At 44.5% G+C, this 25,018-nt stretch overlaps 3 protein-coding genes and 3 non-coding genes across 9 annotated transcripts; 2 read left to right on the forward strand and 4 right to left on the reverse strand.

The window, feature by feature from the left end:
- The first annotated feature begins 166 nt into the window (after positions 1 to 166).
- ankar (ankyrin and armadillo repeat containing) lies at positions 167 to 3,911 on the forward strand. Of its 2 annotated transcripts, none has more exons than XM_057058630.1 (13): positions 167 to 405; positions 650 to 769; positions 1,214 to 1,333; positions 1,433 to 1,552; positions 1,624 to 1,743; positions 1,818 to 2,026; positions 2,115 to 2,160; positions 2,299 to 2,447; positions 2,498 to 2,629; positions 2,747 to 2,861; positions 2,958 to 3,089; positions 3,168 to 3,293; positions 3,458 to 3,911. In XM_057058630.1, exons 1-13 carry the CDS (start codon positions 207 to 209, stop codon positions 3,541 to 3,543), a joined length of 1,674 nt encoding a protein of 557 aa, XP_056914610.1. In that variant the 5' UTR covers positions 167 to 206; the 3' UTR covers positions 3,544 to 3,911. The 2 variants fall into 2 exon arrangements, with proteins under 2 accessions (XP_056914610.1, XP_056914611.1); XM_057058631.1 differs by having other exon boundaries at positions 2,299 to 2,423.
- Positions 3,697 to 8,873, reverse strand: map7a (microtubule-associated protein 7a). Of its 3 annotated transcripts, none has more exons than XM_057058599.1 (15): positions 8,334 to 8,873; positions 7,705 to 7,785; positions 7,461 to 7,535; positions 7,217 to 7,380; positions 7,036 to 7,129; positions 6,788 to 6,904; positions 6,298 to 6,581; positions 6,072 to 6,199; positions 5,740 to 5,975; positions 5,486 to 5,666; positions 5,247 to 5,415; positions 5,054 to 5,158; positions 4,871 to 4,921; positions 4,496 to 4,724; positions 3,697 to 4,410 (listed from the first exon to the last, which is right to left on the reverse strand). In XM_057058599.1, exons 1-15 carry the CDS (start codon positions 8,458 to 8,460, stop codon positions 4,400 to 4,402), a joined length of 2,052 nt encoding a protein of 683 aa, XP_056914579.1. In that variant the 5' UTR covers positions 8,461 to 8,873; the 3' UTR covers positions 3,697 to 4,399. The 3 variants fall into 3 exon arrangements, with proteins under 3 accessions (XP_056914579.1, XP_056914578.1, XP_056914580.1); XM_057058598.1 differs by having other exon boundaries at positions 6,298 to 6,605; positions 8,334 to 8,871; XM_057058600.1 differs by lacking the exon at positions 6,788 to 6,904.
- Positions 8,874 to 9,967: 1,094 nt separating this feature from the next.
- On the forward strand, positions 9,968 to 24,114 carry LOC130539938 (otoferlin-like). The gene is made up of 43 exons (XM_057058716.1): positions 9,968 to 10,107; positions 11,525 to 11,588; positions 12,418 to 12,476; positions 12,664 to 12,784; positions 12,894 to 12,948; positions 13,029 to 13,160; positions 13,236 to 13,298; positions 13,373 to 13,457; positions 13,537 to 13,696; positions 13,781 to 13,967; positions 14,053 to 14,239; positions 14,323 to 14,546; positions 14,847 to 14,955; positions 15,046 to 15,229; positions 15,319 to 15,439; positions 15,505 to 15,605; positions 15,696 to 15,786; positions 15,879 to 15,995; positions 16,067 to 16,219; positions 16,288 to 16,477; positions 16,580 to 16,704; positions 16,777 to 16,911; positions 17,506 to 17,667; positions 17,739 to 17,858; positions 17,935 to 18,096; positions 18,203 to 18,365; positions 18,472 to 18,545; positions 18,632 to 18,658; positions 18,737 to 18,868; positions 18,943 to 19,015; positions 19,796 to 19,911; positions 19,987 to 20,124; positions 20,266 to 20,391; positions 20,470 to 20,597; positions 20,678 to 20,848; positions 20,935 to 21,095; positions 21,188 to 21,330; positions 21,427 to 21,515; positions 21,598 to 21,696; positions 21,781 to 22,022; positions 22,097 to 22,275; positions 22,348 to 22,448; positions 23,549 to 24,114. The coding sequence occupies exons 3-43, from the start codon at positions 12,434 to 12,436 to the stop codon at positions 23,727 to 23,729; spliced, it is 5,370 nt and encodes a 1,789-aa protein (XP_056914696.1). The 5' UTR covers positions 9,968 to 10,107; positions 11,525 to 11,588; positions 12,418 to 12,433; the 3' UTR covers positions 23,730 to 24,114.
- A 122-nt stretch (positions 24,115 to 24,236) lies between these two features.
- Positions 24,237 to 24,309, reverse strand: trnaa-agc (transfer RNA alanine (anticodon AGC)). The gene has a single exon. It is a non-coding gene; the product is annotated as a tRNA-Ala (tRNA).
- Positions 24,310 to 24,665: 356 nt separating this feature from the next.
- trnaa-agc (transfer RNA alanine (anticodon AGC)) lies at positions 24,666 to 24,738 on the reverse strand. The gene has a single exon. It is a non-coding gene; the product is annotated as a tRNA-Ala (tRNA).
- A 183-nt stretch (positions 24,739 to 24,921) lies between these two features.
- trnaa-agc (transfer RNA alanine (anticodon AGC)) lies at positions 24,922 to 24,994 on the reverse strand. The gene has a single exon. It is a non-coding gene; the product is annotated as a tRNA-Ala (tRNA).
- Between the last annotated feature and the right edge of the window lie 24 nt (positions 24,995 to 25,018).

Here is a 25,018-nt window from a genome sequence, read left to right on the forward strand (position 1 = left end):
ACTAGACAAATTAATGCACACAATAAAATATAGTATATTTGTGAAGAACTCGGTCACCTTTCTCTATAACGTCTTTGTCAAACTTTGTGCAATAGAGTAAGACATACTGTCCCCACCTGCAATGTACCTTTCGGTCACGTGATTCAAGGGGGCGTGTCTCCACGCTGCAGGTGTGCAGAGTGAAACGGGATAGTCGAGATGTAGCCATGGCCTCGCGATTCTGTGAGCGTTGTTCCCGACTGCTGAAACAAATTACGACGTGGTTGCTGAGAGTTTGCAGAGAAGTTGAGCAAAAAGTCCGGGAGGTTTTCAGAGAGCTGTGTGAGTGTGGCTGCTTTAGATCAACACCTGAGAAGGATGTATTCAGAAGAATGACTCAGGAGCTGGCGCCAGTACAACTCTTGGGTGAGAACTCTTAAGAGCTGTCACTATTTACTTTCATTGTTTGTAGTCTCCAATTATGTGGACGATTGAACATACAGACAGACTGCCTTTGTGATTTGAAGACTTTTGCGTAAGCTTTACGATATCTGGTTAAATATGAACTGAAATTACGTCAACAGCGTCTATGGAAAACTTCTTATTGCTCGTGATATTCATTCTTGAGAACTCTGGCTGGAATTTTTTAATGATGTGTTTCTTCTGTCAGATGCTCAAACACAACTTTTTAACCGGGAAAATCTGCAGGCCCTGAACAGACTTGCAAACTCTGAAAACACTGAAGAACAAAGGATGGCAGCCTTGTGCTATTTACATCTAAGTCTCCACTGTGAGTAGAGGAGTCCAATAAAAACACACTTCAACACCTCACCCTTCCTTATATCCATATCTTTCACACCTTTTGATAATGTTACTCAAAGTAGAGATAAGCTCCCTAATGTGTACAATGGGCATCGTGCAAATTATCAACTTTATTTTTATCCTTTTGTCCCAACATGCTCGGATCGCAGAGCTACACAAGAGACCTTTTTCATTTATGAATCCCAATTATTATTTTTTACTTTATTATCCCAGGCTGCTAATTTTAACAAACTTAACAGCTCATAAAGGGCTTCTGCTTGCTGTAATTTCAGGTAAACCTCATATTTTGCATACAAATGGCAGTTGAGATTCTTGGGTTTAAATAGAATAGGAAGGCTATCTCTTGTGTGATTACATAATTAGCACCAACCCTCATTCAAATATGTCATGGCAACACTGATATGTGTCGCAGTGAAAATCTCTTTGCCTGATGATTTCCTGGAGCCAGTCATGGCCTTGCTGCTATCGCATGACCTGGATGTGCAGAAGACCATCTGTCTCTCTCTGGTCAACCTCTTGGTCAAGAACAAGGGTGAGATAAGAATACAATTAAAAACTCTGTTGGGTTTACTCACAACCTTCTACGCTCCACAGAGTAGGTTTATCGGGTGATTCTGTACTTGATTTTTAGTGTGCCGAGAGTCGGTCATCGAAATGGGGGTGCTGGTGCCCATGCTGGAGTTGTTCCAGTCATGTGATGTCGCTGCTCAGTGTCACTCGTGTGCCTGTGTCACCGTGCTGGCTTCGTCAGGTTAGTGTAGAGTCTGAAGATTAATTAATAACGGTAATTGCTTCAACAAGTTCCATTTTTTCCCCCTACAGAATTAAAAAGAGAGGCTCTCCTGGTGGATGGAGTGAGGCCACTGTTGGCTTTAGCAAAATCTTACAGCTCAGGGGTCCAGCGGAACGCAACATGGGCTCTCTTACATCTCACACAGTCAGGTAAGATAGCTCAGCCTCCTTGTGTGTGTTAAATAACACGGTAATACCTAATAATGTGTCTTTTTTCTCTCCAGGCTGCTCCACCAGGATCATGTGTCAAGCAGGAGCTATTCCTGTGCTGGTGCCTCTGCTGCAGTCCTCTGATTCAGAGGTTCAGTTCTACAGCTGCTCGGCTCTTTGCAACATCGCAGCTTTCCAGGAGCATCACTCAAAGTTGCTCAGCATCGGGGGTCACTTTTTGTTAAAGTCCCTTCTGACGCTCATGTCTTCTTCAGTAGAACGGGTTAGCTCCGTGGACACTTTCGAACACGAACACTTTAAAGCTAACCCAGAATTATGCTTGATAACAGACACATTCTTCCCTCTTTCAGAATTCTTCCCAAGCCTGCAAATGCCTGCAAACTCTCTCACATAATGGTAATTCTAATTCATCAGCCCTCCAGTCTGGTTATGGTTTAAATTTAAGACTAAATTCAAAGTTTGCCTTCTCTGTAACATTTAGAATGTACAAAAAGACGACAAAAGTAGGCCACAAACATTTTTGTGCGTGTGCAGTTGCTATACAGGAGCAGCTGATGGAGCTTGACTGCGTGTTGCCTCTGAAAGTCTTGATGAAATCCTCTTCTCCGGAGCCAGCTCTGTCTCTGCTGTCTGTCCTGTCCGCACATCCTCCAAACAATGTACGGCCCGTCACAGGATGCAAAGTAAGGCGAGTATAAATGGTAACAAGCAAACATTGATTTAACCTTCCCAGTTTGTCCTGGTGAGTGAGGGAATCCTGGACGAAATGGCTCCGCTTCTTCATCACAACAGATCCAGTCCTCTTATAGTCACACGCTGTTGCGAAATAATGGCTTCACTGGGCAGCTCTTCCATCGGTCAGCAGGTACATTGGTCTGCAGCCCTCGTCTTTGTGTGCCGTTCATGCTTGGTTCACGTGTGCACGATACCCAAGGTAGGCAAAGGCTCTAAAATAAAGCTAAATCCAATCATTGTCGTTTAGGCAGTGCTGGAGAGCCAGTGTTTATCTGGACTCCTCGAGGCCCTCCAGTCTCCAGCCCAGTCAGATGAGACCTTACTGCATGTGACATCATACCTGAATCAACTAATGACCTCGGGTCAGAAGTGATATCATTAGACTTAAATGTGTCTATTTTCTATTATGAATCTTCTCGGGAACTGATCTGCTTTATCCACAATTTGTCACTCTTTAGACGTCCTAAAAAGTAGCGTGTCAGCAGAAATAACATCAGACCAAGTTTGGAGGCTGGTGGAGCTGTCGGGACAGCGAAACCCTCAGCTGTCGTACAACAGCGTCGCCATTATCAGCAAGCTGGAAATGACTGGTAGTGATACGTGAGGTCGTAAATTCTATGATTATAATGCGTATTCAATGTCATCGTGCCCTCCGATTCTTCGCCCAGACGAGAACGTCCTTCTGCTGAAACCCCATCATAGCAGCGTGTTGGACCGCCTGATATTGTTTCTCAGGGAGGAAGATGTCAAGTTCCATCACCTCGCAATGGTTGCAATAGCCAACCTAAACAAAGGTTAGCAATTATTGAACCAACTGGGTGCTCGTCGCCTGAGCGGCCATAAAACACTCTTTTCTGAGAGGATGTCTCTAAATCACCTGTTGTCTTGATTGAGCATTATCATCAACCATGGTAGTCATCATCAATCATTTGCTTTGTGCTGTTATTCTCCCCTGTAGATGAAGAGTTTTTGCTGCTCTTGGGCAAAAGTGAGATCAAGGAACAGCTCAAGAAGGTGCTAGGGCAGCGCACACATCAGCTCTGAGGATTCAGACCCATATTCTATGGAACTGATGATCGCAATTTTGTTGTCGGGGTGTCCACACCCATGTACTGTATGAATTTTTTAATTTTTTAAACATTTTTTTTAGTGTTTCTACACATTTTTAATGTTTGCGGTTGGAAAATGAGTGAGATGTGGCATAGAATCAACTTTAATTAAATATGGCATATGACTTTTTTTAACAGTTGAAGTTAAATTACAAGATCAAATACATCATAAATGTATTTTCTGTATTATTATAACAGACACACCTAACTCCTTAGACTCACAATCTGCTTTCAAAAGTGATTGTACAATTATCAAAGTAACTGTCAGTGCAATAAAGGCCTCAGGCAACAACACTCACGAAACTGAAGCAAATTCTTTGGAGGCTAACTTCCTTAGCAGCTTTTACATAACAGATTGCTTAACGTCACCAATTAAGAAAGCAGGATGAGGAATTGTATAGGAAGCTAGCTTAAACTGAGTTCCACTCAGGAAGCAAAAGGTGCTCAACTGTCAAGTAATCTAGGGAATCACTAAGAAGCGTATGGCTAACGTGTTGTGGGAACAGCTACTCCCAGGACTTCAGAGGCAACTATCTCAGCTAAACCACTGTCTACATGTACTGGGTTTTTTGGGCTAATTATTAATCCAGAAACCTGCTCTTCTCAAGAGTATTCATGACTAAATACCTTGCCTAATATTTACGCCACTGATTACACAACGATAAATGAGCAGCAAGGCAGGAATATTAACATGCACATCAGCGGTACCAGCGCGCTGCAGCGGGGCTGTGCTGAGAAGTCCCTGCTTCACGCCAGAGTCATCTCGAACGGTCGGATGACCTCTGCAACGCTCAGATGACCTCTGCAAGGAGACGAACAAAGACATTAAAGTTATCCAAGCGGCTTCCATTTTGTACCATCTGAAATCCGAGGATCCGGCACCTCACCTGCCCGTTGGTGGGTCTGGATTTCCTCCAAGCCCGTCAGAGTCCTCAGGGATCTACGTTCTTTAAAGGCCACGACAGGCACCATGTCCTCCTCATTAGTCAGCACCAGCTGTGACGTCTTTGTCCCCACCGGAAGCCTGGCGGCGTCTTCTATGGTCCCACTGTGCACCGGCTGTGTGTTTTCTTTTGGCTGGGCTTGGTTTGGCAAGGCCTTCGCTGATTCAGATCGCTGTGTAAAAAAAGAATGAATCTCTTTAGTCGAGGACCTGCTGTTTGATTTCAGGAGCAGAGCTGATACTTGTCAGTGGATTCTAGATTTGCGTCATGAGAGCCCAGAGGCGATGTCGTTTTTAGAATCAGAACAGTAGACTTCACCATATCTGCCGAATCTGTTCTCCTGGTTCTCCGCATGATCTCCTCAAGCCGCTGCAAAAGAAAAAGGCTTTTGTGAAAACCCGCGGTTCCTCCATAAGGTGGTACCTTTGATATTAGTGCCGCTCCTTATGCTGGTGTTACACGGTGCGTTAAGGTTTTACGTCAAATATTTTCCAACTTCACCTTCTTTCTGGCCTGCCGTGCCGCGTCCTCCTTCTGCGCCAGTAACTCTCGCTCTTGTCTCAGCTCCTCTGCTCTGGCCCTCTCTCTGGCCTGTTCCTCCTCACGCTGATACGGGCAAAAAACAAACAGGGAGGCTGTTACCTCCCTGGTTGTCTGAGAGGGAAGGAGGCTAGTTTGAATATGAGTGGTCCACCTGTTTCTGAAGCAGCGCCGCTTCCATTACGGCTTGAGCTCTTTCTTCCTCGGCTCGTCTCTGCTCCTCCTCGTCCCTCCTTCTCTTCTCCTCCACGAGACGCTGAGCCTCGGCTTCCTGCCGTGCTTGCTCCTCTGCCCTCCTGCGCTCCAGCGCATCCTGACGTTGCCTGGACATGGTGTAAATTTTAGAAAATGATGACCTGGCAGCGTCTCTTTGAGCGAGGACGAGCTTGTCACCTTTCCTCCGTCTCTCTTTGGAGGCGCTCCTGCTCCTCTCTCTCCCTCTTCAGTCGGGCCTCTCTCCTCCTTTCAGCCAGGAGCCGGGATGCTTCTTCTGGGCTTGTAGCACCTGTGGGAGGCTTAGTAAGGACCTGAGGAGGGCGTGGAGCTGAAGGAGAAGCTGGAACTTCAAGAGGGCCTGAAAAGAGACAAATCCAAGTTTAAAATGCACAGTAAGGTTTGAGGCATGCACAAACTGAGCGTCTCTCCACCTCCGTGTGCAGCTGTGTTTACTGCGTCTGACACATTGTTGGGCATGTTTGAGCGTGGCTTCGCCAACAGATTCTCCTTCCACCTCCTCTCTTGCTGAACAGCCAGAGCCTGGACAGGTCTTGAGGACCCGGGAGAGAGGGCAGAAGAATAAACCGACGCATCCTCCTCGGGGACGGGTGGGAGCTCCAGCTGCTGCGGGGGTGTTGAGCGGCTCCTGATGGATTTTGGTGGTGAACTTTAACATTCAGGAGAAAGAGAGCACATTATTCCCCTCAAGGCTGACGCTATCATGATTCCATGGTGGCAGCTTTTGTACAAAGGTGTCACGTACCGATTGGGAGAGGAGGAGTCTTTCCTGCTTTTTGGAAGCAGCTGGACCTTTGTGCTGGCAGAAGGCGACCGAGCTCCCGAGCCGACATTTAAGTCCTTTTTCTTTGAGTCTTGTTTTGTTGGTTTGACCTAATGTGAAAAGAGAAAGAAGCTACCGTTGATTTGTGTCTGGTTAAATCCAAAAATCTAACAAAACCATTTTGTTCCCCAAAATGCAAATGTGTCACCTCTGCCCAACTGGTGTTCCTGTTGGGGCTAGATGACACTGTTGCTTTTCTGTGCTGGCTGTTGATGGGAGTAGGAGAGGCTGGTGGGAGTTTTGGCCGGCTGCAGGTGGGACTTGAGGAAGATGGCGGTCTTCTGTGCTGGCTGTTGATGGGGCTGGGAAAGGAAGATGGTTTTCTGTGCTGGATGCTGATGGGACTAGGTGAGGAAGATGGCCTCTTGTGGGCTGAACCGGAGGGATGTGGTGGGTTTTGGATGGTGGTGTCGGTGGTGGAGTGGTATGAAGCTGCGCGGCGACAAACAGGCACAACTAAACCAGTGATTTGCGCCATGTGGGAATTTTGACATGGAAATATGTACCAATGGCAGAAACAGTGATGGGATAGTGAAGCAAAAATGAGCAGCATTAGCGATCAAAGAGCTGGCTAGCCGACAGCAGTAGAAGCTAAAAATCAAACTATACAAAGATAAGTGGGTTCATTCTGAGAGTACCTTCTTCTCCTGACTGAAAACCAGCACTCTTGCTCCTGGCCAGATAAGAGAATGTTGGCGTAAGGAGGCGAGTAACCAAGTTCTTCTCCCATGTTGTCAGAGGCAAACGCCCTGGGGCTAGCATATCAATCAGTGCAAAGTTTCAAGCGCAGCAAAAGCAAAAGATAAGGCATTCCAGCGGGTAAGTATGTTATATAAACAAAGCGAGAGTAATTAAGAGAGAAACAACAGCACAAAGCAGCACTTACCATCCTTCCAGAGCCTCCTTCCTCTTGTGTTTTGGTTTTGTTGGGCTCTCTGGCTCTTCTCCACTGTCTTACGCACCGCCGATTCAAATCGTTCCTTGGTTCAGGTTGTCATGTTAACAAAGTTATTAAACCCACGTCGCTATCCCCCTCGACAAAAATGCCACCTTTTTCCGCTACTTACTTTCTCCTCCTTCAGCCTCTGCCGGCGTTTCTCCTCCACAGCAGCGCGCCTCTTCTCCTGTTTGAGCCGGTGCTCCAGGAGTTTCCTCTTCCGCTCCTTCAGCTGCTGCTCATAGTACTGCCTGGCCCGCTGCTCCCGCTCCAACCTGCTCTTCTCCCGAAAGGCTGAGGACAAACGGCGAGTGAGTTTGGATGGAGCATCAGCCCTGCAGGCTGATCAGCAGCACCCCGGGAGGCTCTCATACCGAGGAACTTCAGCTGCTCCTCTCGTCTTTCCCGCGCTGCTCTCAGCTTCTCATCGATATTCGTTCCATTAGCCACTAAAATTCCAAAACATAATATTTTCTATTCACAAGGACACAATAAAGATTTTACACAATGCTTCTCAAACATTTAAACCAAAGCTTTGGCATAAAATTCTGCAGAAAATCCATTGTATTTATGTAATGCACGTCCAATAAGCGCATGATTATGAGAGTTGGCTCGAACCTGCAGTGGTGCGTGGAAGTGCTGTGTTGATTTGGGCAGAACTGTGGACAGAACAGACAGGCCTGTTTGTCTGTTGGTTGTCTAATAAAAAACAAACAAACATGCAATTGGGTTATAAAAATAGTTATGCAGCTGAGATTTAACTTTCCATGGCGCACAACAAGCAGTAATACAGGACGACTATCAAATCAAAGAGTTTGGCTTGGAAATTCCTCTGGAAATCACAGACTCATGGCCTTGGGCTCAGATGTGAATAATAGAGCCATTATAGGCAGACGTTATAGGAAAGGGAATGAGGACATGATAGCACCTGATCCATCCTCGTGTGGATGATGACTGTAAATGAGAACAAATGTACACAAGCAAGGGCACACAACTAATGTAGGCGCAGGGACAGAAATTGCACGCCTACAGGATATGCTTTTTGGTTAAAGCTGTAAAAGGATGCTGTTTGTTATGTAATCTGAGCGCACAGATCCTGCCTCATTCCCTCCGCGCCATACATTATGAATGATTGAAGGGAAGGTATTATTTATAATTTCCTTTAATGCGTCATCACTGCATTTCTGATCTACAGCCTTTGCTAAAGACGACTGTTGCTGCTGAGGAGGAAAACAGAAGCCACCAACCTCTCATTCCGCTATTTCTGGTGCCCTTCGTCTGGCTCTGGATGGTTTGCGTGGAGAGCGGTCCCTGTGCTTCAGGGACGACCCTTCTTGTCATCTGCACGGCCATGTCCGATACTGGGACGCGCATACCGACGCTCTGCGTTTAAAACCCCTCTCTTTCCTCCCCTCCTCCTGCTTTGAATTTCTATTTCAAGATGCCTTCGGGTCCTTCGCTTTGCAAATGCATTTTGTAAGGAACTGCCCCCTGCGTCAGCTGCTCATCCATCCGTGCATATCAGCCGAGGGGGAAAAGGCACGAAAAACATCCAGTTAAAGCCCTCTGGCGTGGATTCTGTCAAAGCTGTGGTGTGTAGTGGCGTCAGGAATTGATTATTTCCCCTTCAAGGATGGGAAAAAACCGACAGATTCCATCCCAAGTGAGTCATTTCCATAAAAGAAAGAACTCCCCCTTGTGTGCTGCTCCGCTTTACTTTCAACATGATCGAGCTGTGTCACTTTAATTCCCCCCACCTCCCACCATGCTGTCGGTTAGATGTTCTGGACGCAGGGATGCACCGTTTCCTGGATACAGAAATAACTGGAGGAAGATAGTGCTTTCAAATAATTGCCATGGAAACAGCGGTGTAATATCCAGTGACATACATGAGTAGGGGATTAGTCACTGTCCTCAATAAGTGAGGCAATTTTATTTTATCCTCGACAACTCTTCAGTAAATGGAACACTACAACCACTAGATGGAGGTCTGTCTTTAAAGAAATCCTATAGAAATAACCTAAAAACACGAAATATCTAAATAGAGTTATATGTGGGTCACCAAAACAGAAAAAAACAATGAAACTCTCAAAGAAATCTAAAAAAAATCAACTAATTTCTACTGACAACTGGCAAGTTATCGATATTTTTGAGTCTGTAAAAAAGAAAGTAATTTTAAAAGAAAGTATCAATAACACTAGAGTTTATATATTGACGTCAACATCAGCAGGCATCACTGATGTAAGCTAGCGCGGAGATAATAGCTCTATAACTATTATAAAGTAAAACGAATGTTTGTCGAGGCAGTAAATGTAAGTTGGCCTTGGCAACATTTTTTTTATCTCTGTCAAAGATGAGCATTGCTTCAAAGCTGAGGTAAAATGGGTTTTAAATGCTAAGATAACTTTCTAACTTGTTATTCTTTGCAGTTGGCAGAAACAGAAGTCTTGTCTTTGTCAGTTACTTTCACAATTGCCGTAAGTCAAATTATTTAATACGTGACTTTATTCGTTCCCGCTATTACAGCGAAGTGGCCGCCAGGTGTCGCTGCGGTTCACTGTAGTAACACCATGCGGCGCATAAATGGTCTTTATTATAACACTGAGTTATTCTTCAAGGCCTTGGATGGAAGACACAGTTTTTCTAGACCACTAGGTATCATTATTGCCCCTACATCATAAATGGGATGAATGTTTTTAAATTGGTTTCCTCGTATAACATGCATTGTTACAATTTCACACACAGACCCAGGAATTGACAATAGTAAACATTACTGTTACTTTAAGTTCCTGCAGAACTGTTGAGATCAAATACACCCAAGCTTTTCTGCCCATTGACAACATTCAACAGTTCTTATCCTTTTTTCCACCAATCAAGCTCGCTAACCCTGCAACGAACACAACACCAGTCAGGTGGTGCGCCCACAGAGCCACTGGCGCACGGACAAAATGGTGATAACCCGCCTACAACTAACCAAACAAGACCTGAGGACACAGGACCTACGCAGGATAAGATTGCAGGGTTGGTATCAGGTCATTGTGAGGCTTGCCCTAGAGACGGTAATGTCAAAGGTGTCAGTTTAAAGGCCTGCTTCCTTTCTCATACATATTCATTTGTGAAACCTAATTATTCATAAAACATTGAAATATCAACTCTCTTATCTCAAGAAATACAGAAAAAACATAGGATTTGTGTCTGACTGCTGATATGTCCAATGTTGAAGCTGATATACGTAAAATATTTTTAAATCACCCAAATTACTTTATCTCTCCCGTATCCAACAAGACATCAACCATAACACATCTTCGAGTGTTTAAAGCTCCATTTGATGACAACACCCAGCAGAAAACAAGTTTAACAGCCAGCATGTACAACCGGTAACACTGCACGACTGTTGACGCGGTCCTCCAGGGTGTCTCGAGGACCTGGGACATGGTTTTCGCGCCTTGTCGTAGCTGTTATTGATGCGTGTAATTAAGCGCAGAATCCCTCAGCAGAGTGATCGGGTTAGTGACACTGGGAGTATCAACCACTTGTGGCTCATCAGGAACCAATGCGACACACTGTTTTGATGGTAACGATGTGGGGACAACACCACTTTTTCTCTAATGTCTTACAGATCAGCCAAACATTACTTTTCATGCATCTTTCAACAATGAGCATTATCATTTCCCCAACTGGGCCCTAGAAGTGACCTAATTATTACAACACAAGCATTTTCCTCTCATTTCCTCCCTGTATGTGTATTTTTTTTGTGCGAAGAGTGACACATATCGAGGATGTTACGTGCAACTCTGACAGGAGGGCTTGAATAATTCAGAGGTCTGTCTCATCATCGGACACCAGCAACTTTAGACTTTGGTGCCTGGCCGTATGTGTTATTGATGAGTTGTCCCGTGGCATTCAAACTGCATTGAATGGAAGTTGTTAAAGCATGCCTCATTCCAGCAATGCAAAGCAGTGCAATCAGTGCCCTCAATGCTTTAAATGTTGTTCTAACTGATTCTTATTTATCTGCAGTTTTCAAATGATCCCCAATTAAAAACCAGAATGCTGAACTCTTTTATTTAAAACAGGAAGTGAGCCAAATTAGCCCAATCCTGTTTGGAGCAGAACCTAATAGGCCATAAATAACAGGAAAAAAACCTCAAATTTAGGGACCTTTGACTAGAATATGAAGCTATTTGAACCAGAACCATTTAATATTTTCAATAATGCACCGCCTGCTCACAGTGACGTCCATCACCAGACCCTACCAATAGTTACCTGTCTCAGGTTCAGCCTTCATGCACTATTCATCATCATATCACATCACTCCTGACCAACTTCGGACCGGAGCGAAGCAAATCCTTTTCTGGTCAGCTTGATGGTGTCGTCTGCTCTCAGTTACTGCGTGAATGTCAAAAATGTTCACGTCGGGTCTTTTTTATTTCCTCAGATGAAAAGAGAACGTGACTGAAGGAAGCTGCTCAGAAGACTCCCAAGCTTTAAATCCTTGTGTGGTATGTATGAAGGACAGTTTTATCTGCTAAGGAAGCAGCAGTTATTGCTGTGTCACTTTTGTCATTTGCAGAAATATTTAGGGTTTTTTGCATCTACTTATATGGTCGATATGAAATGATCATTGCTCTTAGTAGCTAATTGGTTTTTTATTATTGTCTTTATAATAATTAACTATGTTTTACATTCATTGGTATTGATCTGTGCAGTAACGTTTAATAATAAGGCTACAATATGAACATCAATGTCAAAAATGAACCCTAGCATTCCGGATTTATGACCTTTGTGTAAATTTTTATAAAAGGATGTCCTAGATAGTTTACACTCCTAATCCCATTAAATTCTGTGAACATTCTATTTTTAAGTATGTTATCTTTCTGCTCCACACATATGTTTAAACAAATGTATCAAGGTGGCATCCTCTGAATGTAGCACAGCTACATCCCTCTGACAGGAGATTAATTACACGCGTGCTTAAGCTTAATTTCAACAAATATTTGGAATTTAGATGCACGACAGTTTGTGTGTGTGTGTGTGTGGGAAGGGGGGGGGGGGGGTTCGGTTTGTGGGCTTGTTTGCAATGAGTTCTTGGCCAAAGTCAGTGGGTTATAGTTCATCCTGTCCCAGCACTCTCCTGTTCTTGCCTTAAGCAACAGGTTTTGTGCGGCAGACAGAAGTAGTGGGTCTTATTCCTGATCATGCATAGAAAATGAAACGCACATGCATAAAATATAAGATGAGCTATTTCCAAAGAGCTAGGCAATAATAGCTGGTTTAAGGTGAGATGCGGATGTTTTACTGTTATGAAACCTTTGTGTATCCCTTTCCCAGCGCCAACATTGGAACAATGAAGCGGACAAAACGTGGACACAAGGAGGACAGACATGGAGGTATCAGTAGCTGAAGATGATTTGATGCAAAGACACTATCAGAATAAAGTATTTTCAGTCATACCTCAAGAAAGTAGGCAAAAATCACCTCTACAGATGTGAGCAGAAGTGATTCATGACTGTTAATAATTCCGCTATCACTGTTTTAAATACCAGCACCTTTATTTTGTTTATGGTGCATCCCTAGACGAGCCTGCTATTCTTGAAGCGGAGAATCTGGACCGACGAGGCTTGTTCATGGGCCCGGACATCGACGCCGTCTCCCTGGCTTCAGTCACGGCCGTCACCACTAACGTTTCAAACAAACGGTAGGTATGGCTCAGCTCTTCACACAGCTGCCTTGGAAACACTGACATTGCTGTTGTCTGTTGTGGTTTACTGTGTGGAAATGGAGGCCTGGCTGCTCTTGTGTTACAGCTCAAAGCCAGACATCAAAATGGAGCCCAGTTCTGGGAGGCCAGTGGATTACCAAGTGAGAAGAGGTTCATGTGTTTGTGTTCCTGTGTTGATTCACTGGTGATCCTGCATTTTCACCTCACGTATTCCTTCCAGGTGAGCGTGACAGTGATTGAAGCCAGGCAGCTGGTGGGGCAGAACATGGACCCGATGGTCTGCGTGGAGATTGGAGAAGACAAAAAATACACCTCGATGAAAGAATCGACCAACTGCCCGTACTACAATGAGGTCGGCCACTTGAACCACACGTGCTCTTTCACCCACGGCCACCCTGACTGCATTAATGTTTAATTCCCTTTACAGTACTTTGTGTTTGACTTCCACGTCTCTCCAGACGTCATGTTCGACAAAATCCTGAAATTGTCTGTAAGTTGCGACACAACCTGGTGACTCTGTAAGGATAGTTTTGCTGCAGTGAATCAGCCTTACGCTGTTTTCAGGTTATTCACTCCAAAAATCTACTGCGTAGTGGAACGCTGGTAGGAACCTTCAAACTGGATGTGGGCACCATCTACTCCCAGCCTGGTAAAGAAAAGTCCGTTTTTTAATTGTGAGTTCATCACGCTGATATTTCAGCAAGTCTTTCTTCTTGTTTGTTCCACAGAACATCAGTTTTACCACAAATGGGCTTTATTGTGCGACCCCGATGACATCTCAACTGGTTGCAAAGGCTACATCAAGTGTGACATTGCAGTCGTGGCCAAGGGTGATACTATGAAGACCCCACATAAGGCCAGTGAGACGGATGAAGATGACATAGAGGGGTATCTTAGTTTCATCAAAGTTCTGATTAAACAGAAATTGTCTTGATTCAGATGCTACAGCTCACGTCTTTGTCCTTTTTCCAGTAACCTGTTGTTGCCAGATGGGGTACCCGCAGAGCGACAGTGGGCTCGTTACTACCTGAAGATTTATAGAGCTGAGGGACTTCCCCGAATGAACACCAGCATCATGGCCAATGTCAAGAAGGCCTTCATTGGAGAAAACAAGGACCTCATTGATCCTTATGTCCAAGTACAATTCGCTGGGCAGAAGGTCAATATATTTAATAATCTGTGTTATTAGCTGTCCCGTGGCTGCTGAGAAGCTAACGAGTTGCTATAATGGCGTTTGGTTAAAGGGTAAAACAACAGTGCAGAAGAGCTGCTACGAGCCCATCTGGAACGAGCAAATCGTTTTCACTGAGATGTTCCCCCCGCTCTGCAAGCGCATAAAGATCCAGATCCGGGACTCAGATAAAGTGAACGATGTCGCTATCGGCACACACTTCCTGGACCTGCGGAAGATTTCTAATGACGGGGACAAAGGTGGGTTCCCTGTTGCCCAGGAAACAAGTTCTTTCCTTTGGCTGGTCATCAGATGGAAATGATGTTTATTCTTTATTTTTCAGGCTTTCTTCCCACGCTCGGACCCGCCTGGGTCAACATGTACGGCTCCACTCGTACTTACACACTGATGGATGAGTACCAGGAGTTAAATGAAGGCCTCGGGGAGGGAGTGTCCTTCAGGGCCCGCCTGCTCATCAGCCTGGGTGTGGAGATACTTGACCCTTCCTCACCTGAAATTACCAGCTCCACGGAGGTGCAGGTGGAGGGAGTACCCAACATATCAGAGGTGAGCCACTGCTTGCATGGGCGGCCATGCAGAGAAACCTGCGTAATCCTGCTGCCAGCTCATTGTTCTGCAGTTATTTTGAATTATTAATCATCTTTTTCAAAGCCCCCACCATCTGCATTATTAACACACTGTTTACATTAATGGGCTTGGTTATTGTTCTTGGACCATGTAAGTCACACAAACTCAGCTGGGACCTTAGGATTCTCCCAGGGTGGTCCACATTACTCTGTGTTTAATGTCCTGTACGTTTGACACCATAAAGAGCAGTAAAATAAAGATTTTTTTTCTGTTTCACAGAATGCCACTGGGAAAATTGAGGAGTTCTTTGTCTTTGGCTCTTTTCTGGAGGCAACAATGATCGATAGAAAGATTGGTGATAAGCCCATAAACTTCGAGGTCACCATCGGTGCGGCCCTTTCCCGCTCATAATCTATTGCTCCTAAAATCCACCGGTGATTCATAATCTATTTTTAATAACCTATTTTCTTTGTGGCAGGTTACTATGGAAATGAGATTGACGGGCTTGCAACAACAAGAAATAAAGGTAAAAAGGAAGGTGGAGACGAGGACGAGGAAGAAACCGAACTGATCCAGAACTCCAGTGAGGATGAGATGGATGAAGATGGGGACATCACTTCTGTAGCGACAACACCGCCTATGAAACCTGTCATCACTGACCGGTCAGAGCAGCAACCCTCCACCCACCACCCCAACAAAGCCTGCATTTAATAACATTTACTGGGTTATAAATGCTACAACGTATCCACAGAAACTACTTCCACTTACCCTATTTTGAGAGGAAGCCATGCATCTATATCAAGAGCTGGTGGCAGGACCAGAGAAGGAGGCTTTACAATGCCAACATTATTGACAACATAGCAGATAAACTGGCAAGTACTGTGATCTGCTGGTCTTTGGATGAGCTTCAGTGTGTAAACGCCTCTTGTTGCTGCAGGAGGACGGGCTGAATGATGTGCAAGAGATCATCAAGACAGAGAAGGCGTACCCTGAGCGCCGACTGAGAGGCGTCTTGGAGGAACTCAGCCAGGCCTGCAGGTCTGTGGTCTCAATCCCAAACTGCACGGTCTATGTAATTCGAATGCTGAATAATAATGATAACTATACAATGGGTTTGACCTCTTTCAGTCACTTTCTTTCGCTGGCTAATAAGGACCAGAACCAGTCTGGCAGAACCAAACTTGACAAAGAGAGGCTGAAGCTGTGTCTTTCAGAAATGGTGTGTCGCAGAAAAAAGGAACTGTTCAAGCTTTTTTTTGTCGTTAATGTGTTGTTGTATCTGTGCTAAGCGGGGTCTCTTTATGAGTTTAGGAGACCATCTTTCAGCAAGCTAAATCCATGAGGTCGCAGGTAAAGAAAAGTACAGTGAGGGAAAAGATCAAGCTAGCTCACAACTTCCTCACGAAGCTGCGCTTCCTGGCCGACGAGGTGAGATCAGCAGCGTTATATTTATGACCGCTGGAGTCTGTTGTGCCACTAATCCCCCTTCCTTACTACAGCCTCAACACAGCATTCCTGATGTTTTCATATGGATGTTAAGCAATGGGAAACGCATTGCATATGCCCGCGTTCCTTCTAAAGACATCCTTTATTCTGGGACCGAGGAGGAGAAAGGAAAGGACTGTGGCAAAGTCAAGACCATCTTCCTGAGGGTGAGTTGCCAAACATCACCTGACAATGTTTCCCTTTTCAAACCAATATTTTCCTGTGTGTAACAAAGATCCCTGGGAAGAAAGGATTTGGTCCTGCCGGCTGGACAGTCCAGGCTAAGATAGAGATATATCTGTGGCTTGGTCTGAACAGACAGCGCAAGGATTACCTGAGCGGGCTGCCCAATGGATTTGAGGAAAATAGGCTGTCCAAAGGGCCTGGCCTTCCCTTCTCACCACCCATCAGCCTTAGCTACATGAGTAAGACCCTTGTCTCAACGTAGTGTTCCTTCTTTGTTACTCTAAAACAGTACAAAGGGAAACAGATTCAGTTTATTTTACGTTTATTTTGACGTTTGCCAGTGAAACAGATCTTCCAGCTGCGGGTCCACATGTACCAAGCCCGCAGCCTGTTTGCTGCCGACAGCACGGGTCTGTCTGATCCTTTCGCCAGAATCTTCTTCTCGACACAGAGTCAGGTCACAGAGGTGAGCGGCCCAAATCTGATTCCATTTTCAGCGCTTTCTGGATCTTGACAAGAGGCGTCGTTTCCCTCTCAGGTGCTGCCGGAGACGCTGTGTCCGACGTGGGACCAGCTGCTGGTTTTTGAGAATGTGGAGCTCTTCGGGGAGGCCTGTGAGCTGAGAGACGACCCTCCGATTATTGTCATTGAACTTTATGATCAGGACACAGTGGTGAGATACAGATACCTGTCGTTCAGAAGAATAAATTCAAGTTCCATCCCTTTTACATCTGTACAGGATGTGTTTTGTGATATTATTTGTATTATTATTATTATTATTTAATGGCAATTTCACTTCCAATCAAAATCAGTTTTACTGACTGTAAGTTCTATATTTGCTCCTGGCAATAACACCCTTTTATTGGATGACCCTTTGGATAAGTAGAGTGTGGGTTCTGATGGCTTGATACTGTAGCAGCACTAGTGGTAAAAAAGGCATGCGAGAGGAATAAGACACGTCTCCAGTACAAGGACTGACGGGCTCTCATTGGCCTATTATACCTGTTGCATTCCTTTAAGTTACATTTTGTGCTTGAATGTGGGAAATAACCAATTTGGACTCTACGTAACCACTAACTGCAAGAGAGATTTCAAATGAACGTCAATGCTCAGATGTCTTTGGCAAAATTATGCATCTGTCTTGTGGTTTACTGGTTCATTTAAAATTCTATTTTGTTTACTGTTGTCTCTGTCTCTCATTTAAATAATTATTAATAATTATTAATAATAATAGTAATTAGGATTTCACCTGTCTTCATGCTTTCAGGGCAAAGCGGATTTCATGGGTCGCACATTTGCCAAGCCAGTGGTGAAGATGGCGGACGAACACTACGGTCCCCCCCGTTTCCCTCCCCAGTTAGAGTACTATCAGATCTACCGTGGGAACTGCTGTGCTGGAGAACTGCTGGGAGCCTTTGAGCTACTGCAGGTAACCCGCAGTAATGAGATGTGTCCTTGTAGTGGGTTAGCCCGTCAATGCTTTCTGGTGTCTCCTGACAGATTGGACCCAATGGAAAGGCTGACCTTCCTCCTATAGATGGCCCCACAGATATGGATCGAGGTCCCATCCTGCCAGTGCCACTGGGGATCAGACCAGTCCTCAGCAAATACAGGATTGAGGTAAAGATATTACAGAGCTGGATCGTTTGCTCAGTGACACAGATAGATAAAATGAGCCAACCTACTCGACCTACAGGTTCTGTTCTGGGGTTTGAGGGACCTGAAGAGGGTGAACCTGGCCCAGGTGGATCGGCCACGAGTTGATATTGAATGTGCTGGGAAAGGAGTTCAATCTGCCCTCATTTCCAACTACAAGAAAAACCCCAACTTCAGCACCCTTGTCAAGTGGTTTGAAGTGGTATTTCCTCCTCCATCTTACTCTCCAGACCCATTTCCATGCACCTCTGCTGCAGAACGTGTTGTTCTGAAGTACAATACAAAGTGTTTCTGTTTGCGTGCGTCAGGATCTGCCCGAGAACGAGTTGCTTCACCCGCCGCTGAACATCCGAGTGGTGGACTGCAGGGCTTTCGGACGCTACACTCTGGTGGGCTCCCACGCCGTGACCAGCCTGCGGAAGTTCATCTTCCGAGGGACAAACAAGCAGGCCAACAACTGGTCAACAGCAGGCACGAAAAGACAGCACCATTGCATATTTTCCGTGTCTATTCTACGCTAGGTGTGAAAAGAGGGCGTAAATGTGTAAGTGATCGTTGATATTGTTCAAATTTCCAGAGGAAATTATTGTGGTCAACATGGACACTGATCCTGGCTTCAAGAAGATGGATACTGTGGTCAAACTGGACTCGGTGAGTGTGATTTTTTTAATGTCAGTTCAAAGAATTTAAGAATTTAATTCAGCAGCACTTATTTATTATTCATCTGTTCTCTCCAGTGTTCTGATGCTGTGGTGAAGATTGAGGTAAGCAACTCTCTTTTTGTGCCCTAAAATTTACTCTGGATATGTATGATGTCTTTTTTTATTTTTTTTATAAAAAAGGATGATGACAAAGACGGGAAGGGGAAAAAGAGGAAGAGGAAGAAGGGTGAAGACATCGAAGAGGATGATCTTGATGAGAGCATGTTGGACTGGTGGTCCAAGTATTTTGCATCTATCGAAACGCTGACAGAGGTAAAAGAAGAGTAACACAAGCTTTTCTGGTTCAGAGCCAACAACTGGAGCTGAGAAATTACCATTTTTTACAGTCTCTAAAGGCCCAAGAAGGTGCTCTGTCAGACTCAGAGGACAGAGATGATATGGACATGGCAGATGGTGGAGGTAAAAGCTGATTTTAATATGTAACATTGTCCCTAGTTATGGGATCTAAAGTCTGAAACACTGGCAGGTGGTGGACTGATTATCCAGAGAAAAGTGGTGTGTTGTGTTAATTAAAAATAAATGCCACGCTCCATTTCTCCCCTGTCCCTGACCCCGTACCAGCCTGTTCAGCTAATGATGCCTGCTGCAGCCACACATGTACACGTCCTTCCAGAGGAGGCAGACGAGATATTATATGAAACCGGGCAGTTGCATGTCCATGTTTTATGAGCTCATTAACTGTTTTTTCTTCCTCCACCGTGCATTTGTGAACCCCAAATTATGTCCATGTAGACGCTGACATGAATCCAAGTTTCCATATGTGGGAAAAAAACCCACTCCTCCTGTCCTTTGACCTGTGCATATTGTCCACACTCTTACCATGAAAGTTGTCCATAAAAAAGACAGAAAACACACGCCACAGTTCGGTCGTAAAATATACACACACATAAAGAATAATCTGACACATGACTGCATATATACAACAGTGTTTTGTATTTTGGTGTGACTGTGACTTATGAAGGAAGGACCCAGCCAGTTGTCGACATAGAGGACCCTGCCCCACCACCAAGTATCCAAGTATCGCCACTGAAATGTATATCGCTGTAGTATACGCTTCAGTGAGGTGCTTGCTGTACTGAGTTACTGCTGCTTTTGGCAACTTTCATGTGGGATTCATGTCTGGAGTTCTCTGCTCTTCCTCCCCCCATCCCCGCCCCACCTTCACAAACCTGTACTCAGAAATCAAAACTGATGACTCCCCAGTGAAAGGCAGCAAAAGAGGCAAAGGCAAGAAGGAGAAGAAGAAGACGGCAGAGCCGGCAGAGAGGAAGAAGCCAAAGCTGGAGGAGCTGAAGGTGCTGGACAGTCACCACAGTCAAAAGCAAAACGTTAAAAAATGTGTTTTTAGATGTATTCTTTGGTCCAATAAGGTGTACCCAAAGGAACTGGAGAGTGAGTTTGACAACTTTGAGGACTGGCTGCACTGTTTCAGCCTGTTCAGAGGAAAAGGTGGAGATGATGACGACCAAAACGTCACAGACGAGGACAGAATAGTTGGAAAATTCAAAGTAAGACTCGTTTTTTTTTCCTCAGTCGGACAGTCGTAAACTCACATAAGCATTTACGGGAGGGGCTGGAATTCTTTCTGTCTGCCTGTCCGTTTTTATGCAGCTGCGTTTTTCACTTACGTTTTATTGTGTTCCTTTTAGGGCTCCATGTGTGTCTACAAAGTGTCAGATGAAATACACAGAGACTATGATTCCAACATGGGAATGTTTCAGAACATTCCCAGCAACGATCCCATTAATGTCCTTGTTCGCGTGTATGTCATCAGGGTAAGTTTGAGCATGTTCTGCACCTCTTTACGAGGGAAGCATTCATTTTATTCTGGGGGGGTTGTATGGTTGTGGTAGGCCACAGATCTGCATCCAGCTGACATTAACGGGAAAGCCGATCCGTACATTGCCATTAAACTGGGAAAATCCGAGATTAAAGACAAAGAGAACTATATCTCCAAACAGCTGAATCCTCTATTCGGCAAGTAAGTACAAACGTTTCTCCTCCGATCACTTGCACTCGTGCCTTTTATTCCCTAAAATAAAATGCAGCTCCTTGTATCAGATCCTTTGACATTGAGGCGACCTTTCCGATGGATTCGACCCTCACTGTGTCAATCTACGACTGGGACCTGGTGGGAACCGATGATCTGATTGGAGAAACCAAACTGGACCTTGAGAACCGTTTCTATAGCAAACACAGAGCCACATGTGGTATCACGAGTAACTACGCCACGTAAGAATGAAAGACTGTCCTAATATTTAAATCATTTTTTTTATATATATGTGTGTAATTGTAACTACCTGCCTTCATTTATGTAGCCATGGTTACAATGTGTGGCGAGACCCCATGAAGCCAACACAAATTTTGGCTAAGCTGTGTAAAGATGGCAAATTGGATGGACCTCATTATGGGCCAGGAGGCAGAGTGAAGGTGGAGAATCGTGTTTTCATGGCACCAACTGAGATAGAAGATGAAAATGGTGATTGGTTTCCCCCCGGAGCGAGAAGCATCTGATGTTTCTGCAATAAATGGCCTTTTACCATTGTTTTTTGTTTGTTTTTCGTGTCTCAGGTTTGAAGAAGAAGACTGATGAGCATCTGGCTCTGACTGTGTTGAAGCACTGGGAGGACATCCCAGGGGTCGGCTACAAACTCATCCCAGAACACGTGGAAACCAGGCCCCTGCTCCACCCAGACAAACCGGGAATTGAACAAGTCAGTCAAACGCCGAATGCCTGCTGACCTCGTCTTATCTCAGAGCCCATCTCAGTAAAAACACACACTCCATCTTCTTGATTTACATCCACACAGGGAAGAATTGAGATGTGGGTGGATATGTTTCCGAAGGATATGACCGCACCTGGCCCCGCCCTTGACATATCACCGCGGAAACCAAAGAAGTATGTTTATCAGCATACGTCCCCGATTCTGGTTTGGCTTCCTCTTCACTCACGCATGTTTTCTGATCTCTTCTCACGGCAGGTTTGAGCTGAGGGTGATCATCTGGAACACAGATGAGGTTGTCCTGGAAGACGATGATATCTTCACTGGCGAGAAATCAAGCGACATATTTGTGCGCGGGTAAAAGCAGCTCTCCGTTTCTGCTTTTTTGATGCGACTGCGTCGAGACACAACGTTCCGTCTCACACCTTCTTCCTGTAACAGCTGGTTGAAGGGCCAACAGGAGGACAAGCAGGACACAGATGTCCACTACCATTCCATCACCGGGGAGGGGAACTTCAACTGGCGCTTAGTGTACCCCTTCGACTATCTCATGGCTGAGGAGAAGATCGTCATCTCCAAGAAGGAGTCCATGTTTGCCTGGGATGAGACGGAATACAAGATCCCGCCTCGCCTTAACCTGCAAGTGTGGGACGCCGACCATTTTTCTGCAGACGACTTCTTAGGTGGAGACAGCGGAGATCAGTATTAAACCAAACCGCTTCATTTGCATGGTAGCAATAATGATGTTCTCTTTAAGGTGCGATCGAGTTGGACCTGAACCATTTTCCGCGTGGGGCAAAGACGGCTAAACAGTGCACCATCAAGATGGTGACCAGCGAAGGAGACATGCCCATGGTCTCCATCTTCAAGCAGAAGAGAATCAAGGGCTGGTGGCCTTTTGTTGCTAGAAACGAGGAGGACGAGTTTGAGCTCACGGTATTTAGAAATACAGGGTTGTTTCTCAGAATCAGCTCACTATGTCAGCGCTCATTGTTGTCGTCCATTAAGGGGAAAGTGGAGGCAGAACTGCACCTCCTGACTGGAGAGGAAGCCGAGAGAAACCCAGTCGGATTGGGACGTAACGAACCTGAGCCACTGGAGAAACCCAAGTATGGTGGATGTTCAGCTGTCACCCCACTTTTCACATTTACCAATGTCTTGGTCCTCATATCTCTGAATTATGAAATTATGAAGTGCACAGCAGCTGCAAATACAGCAGAGACAGAGATTAAGCTCCCAAAAGGAGTCAACTAACTGTAGTGTGGAGAGATAAAACACAAATCTATGTAAAATCAGATCTAAACAGATATAAAATGATATTAAATGTAAAAACTAATAAATTCTCAAATATAAAACAAGTATAAACCTTAATAAAACTTCATAATTTAATAATAATAAAATAGACTACATTACGTTAAGTTCTGAATGCATCACTTTCCCTTCCATAACGTTCTGATTTTATTCCTACACACAATCTAAGATCCTCAAATGCTCTTTTTTTGCCTTCCCTTTTTTCTTTTTCTCTTGTCTGCAGCTATTTTTTTTTTTAAATTTCTATTTAGAAAGAGAGCTGTGCTCCATCCACAATGTTTATCGTTTTTCTTTCTTTCCAGTCGGCCAGACACCAGCCTCCTGTGGTTCCTCACTCCCTTCAAAGCCATTAAACACTTGATCTGCAACCAGTACAAGTGGCTGGCCATCAAGATTGTCACTGCTCTCCTGCTGCTGGCCATGCTAGCTCTTTTTCTATACAGCATGCCTGGTTACATGGTCAAGAAAATGCTGGGAGCTTGATATGTTGCTGCAGACTCTTCTGCAGAAGGTTCCAGCACTTTCATATGCCAAATGGGATCTGATGCTCTTGCCTTCTGCTTCCTATCACTACATTCCTTTTGATTCAAAGGGTGTGGAGTGACCTTAGCTATCAGCTAACAAAATAGCTTCTTAAAGCTAAAAGACAATTTTGGAGGAATCCACTTGTTTAGCCCTTCTGTTGTCCAGCCTCGCATGGACACGGTAAACAAAAGAAATGATTCTGCCTGTCATATTGTAGCATGTGTCTTTAGCCTTGATGTTTTCACCTTCAAAACCAAACATCTGTGGTATGTGAAGCTCAACTGGCTCAGCCAGCAACTTGCTTGTCTGAACGCCAGGTTGAATGGCGTCTCTCTCTTTGCTGTTCACTGACTCTGGTTTTGTGTCCTACCAGCCGACCAGACATTGCCCTCCTTTGGTTCCTCATCCCCCTCAAAGCTGCGAAACACCTGGTGTGTGACCAGTACAGGTGGCTGACCATCAAAATCGTCGCTGCTCTCCTGCTGCTGGCCATCTTAGCTCTGTTCCTTTACAACATGCCTGGTTACATGGTGAAGAAGATGTTGGGGGCCTGAGGTTTCTGTTGCAGAAGACACCTTTGAGTTGTAGAAGATCAGCATTGATGTATCAACAGCAGAGAAAAAGAATAGGTATTTCTCATATGTGGTTTGTGCAACTTTAGTATTGTGATTGTGTTTTATTTTGGTTAAAACATTCACCTTTGTGTTGATCTAAAGTAAACCCAACAGTGTGCTTTTTTTCCTGATGTTTAATTAGAAAAAAAAAGTCAAAAGGAAATTAAAACCCACCTGATTTCAGCTCAGCCTAATTTAAAAGTGGATGTTTGATGGTTAAGTTTGAAAGAGCACTAGTTCTGTTGCATCAGTTACTTAATGAGTGAATATTTTGTTGATTTCTATAAAATTAAGCAAATGGCAATAAGGTGGTGATATGACAGGATTGTAATCTTACATTATTTTTGGTGGTTTTCTTTTAAGGAGAATGTAAGATAAATTGGTATAAGATGACTGCGTAGTTATTTTACAACAAGCACACCTCACCTTAGTTAACGACCAATAGGTTGGAGGATGCGGGCATCGATCCCGCTACCTCTCGCATGCTAAGCGAGCGCTCTACCATTTGAGCTAATCCCCCGTCCGTGAAAACCTGTGACGTATAACTTCCGCTCGGATGCACATTAACTACTGTTTTATAAGATATATGAATATGCTTTTCAGCTACGCATATTCTATGGAATTTAACGTTTCATTAATTAGAGTTATTTGGCAATAGTGATTGGACGTACGGTAAAATCATGTTGCTTCTGCGTAAAAGTCGTGAACCAACGACCAATATAAATTGTTTTGAATAAATTGTTATTTTATTACATCACGTGAAGTTAACTATACATGCATATGCACACTAGGCATGTGTGAATGAATTTTACATTCAAACAAACAAACAACAATATTAAATAAAGGTTATTTGGGAAAAATAGGAAAACAAACTTGTGGAGGATGCGGGCATCGATCCCGCTACCTCTCGCATGCTAAGCGAGCGCTCTACCATTTGAGCTAATCCCCCTTACTTTTGAATTGATGACGTATAACTTCCGGTCGAATTCACATTCACTGGACAGGACAAATTACTTTGCTTCTGCGTTGAAATTGTGAAGCACCTAACAGGCGTAATAATATACGATGTATGTAAATTAGTTTAAATAAATTACACAACATGACAGACTGTGGTCTGCGTCAATAAAAGTGGTGGAGGATGCGGGCATCGATCCCGCTACCTCTCGCATGCTAAGCGAGCGCTCTACCATTTGAGCTAATCCCCCTTCATGTTGCGTTGTCTTCAAAGG

The sequence above is a fragment of the Takifugu flavidus genome, chromosome 16, assembly GCF_003711565.1.
Source record: "Takifugu flavidus isolate HTHZ2018 chromosome 16, ASM371156v2, whole genome shotgun sequence".
NCBI classification, from domain to species: Eukaryota; Metazoa; Chordata; class Actinopteri; order Tetraodontiformes; family Tetraodontidae; genus Takifugu; species Takifugu flavidus.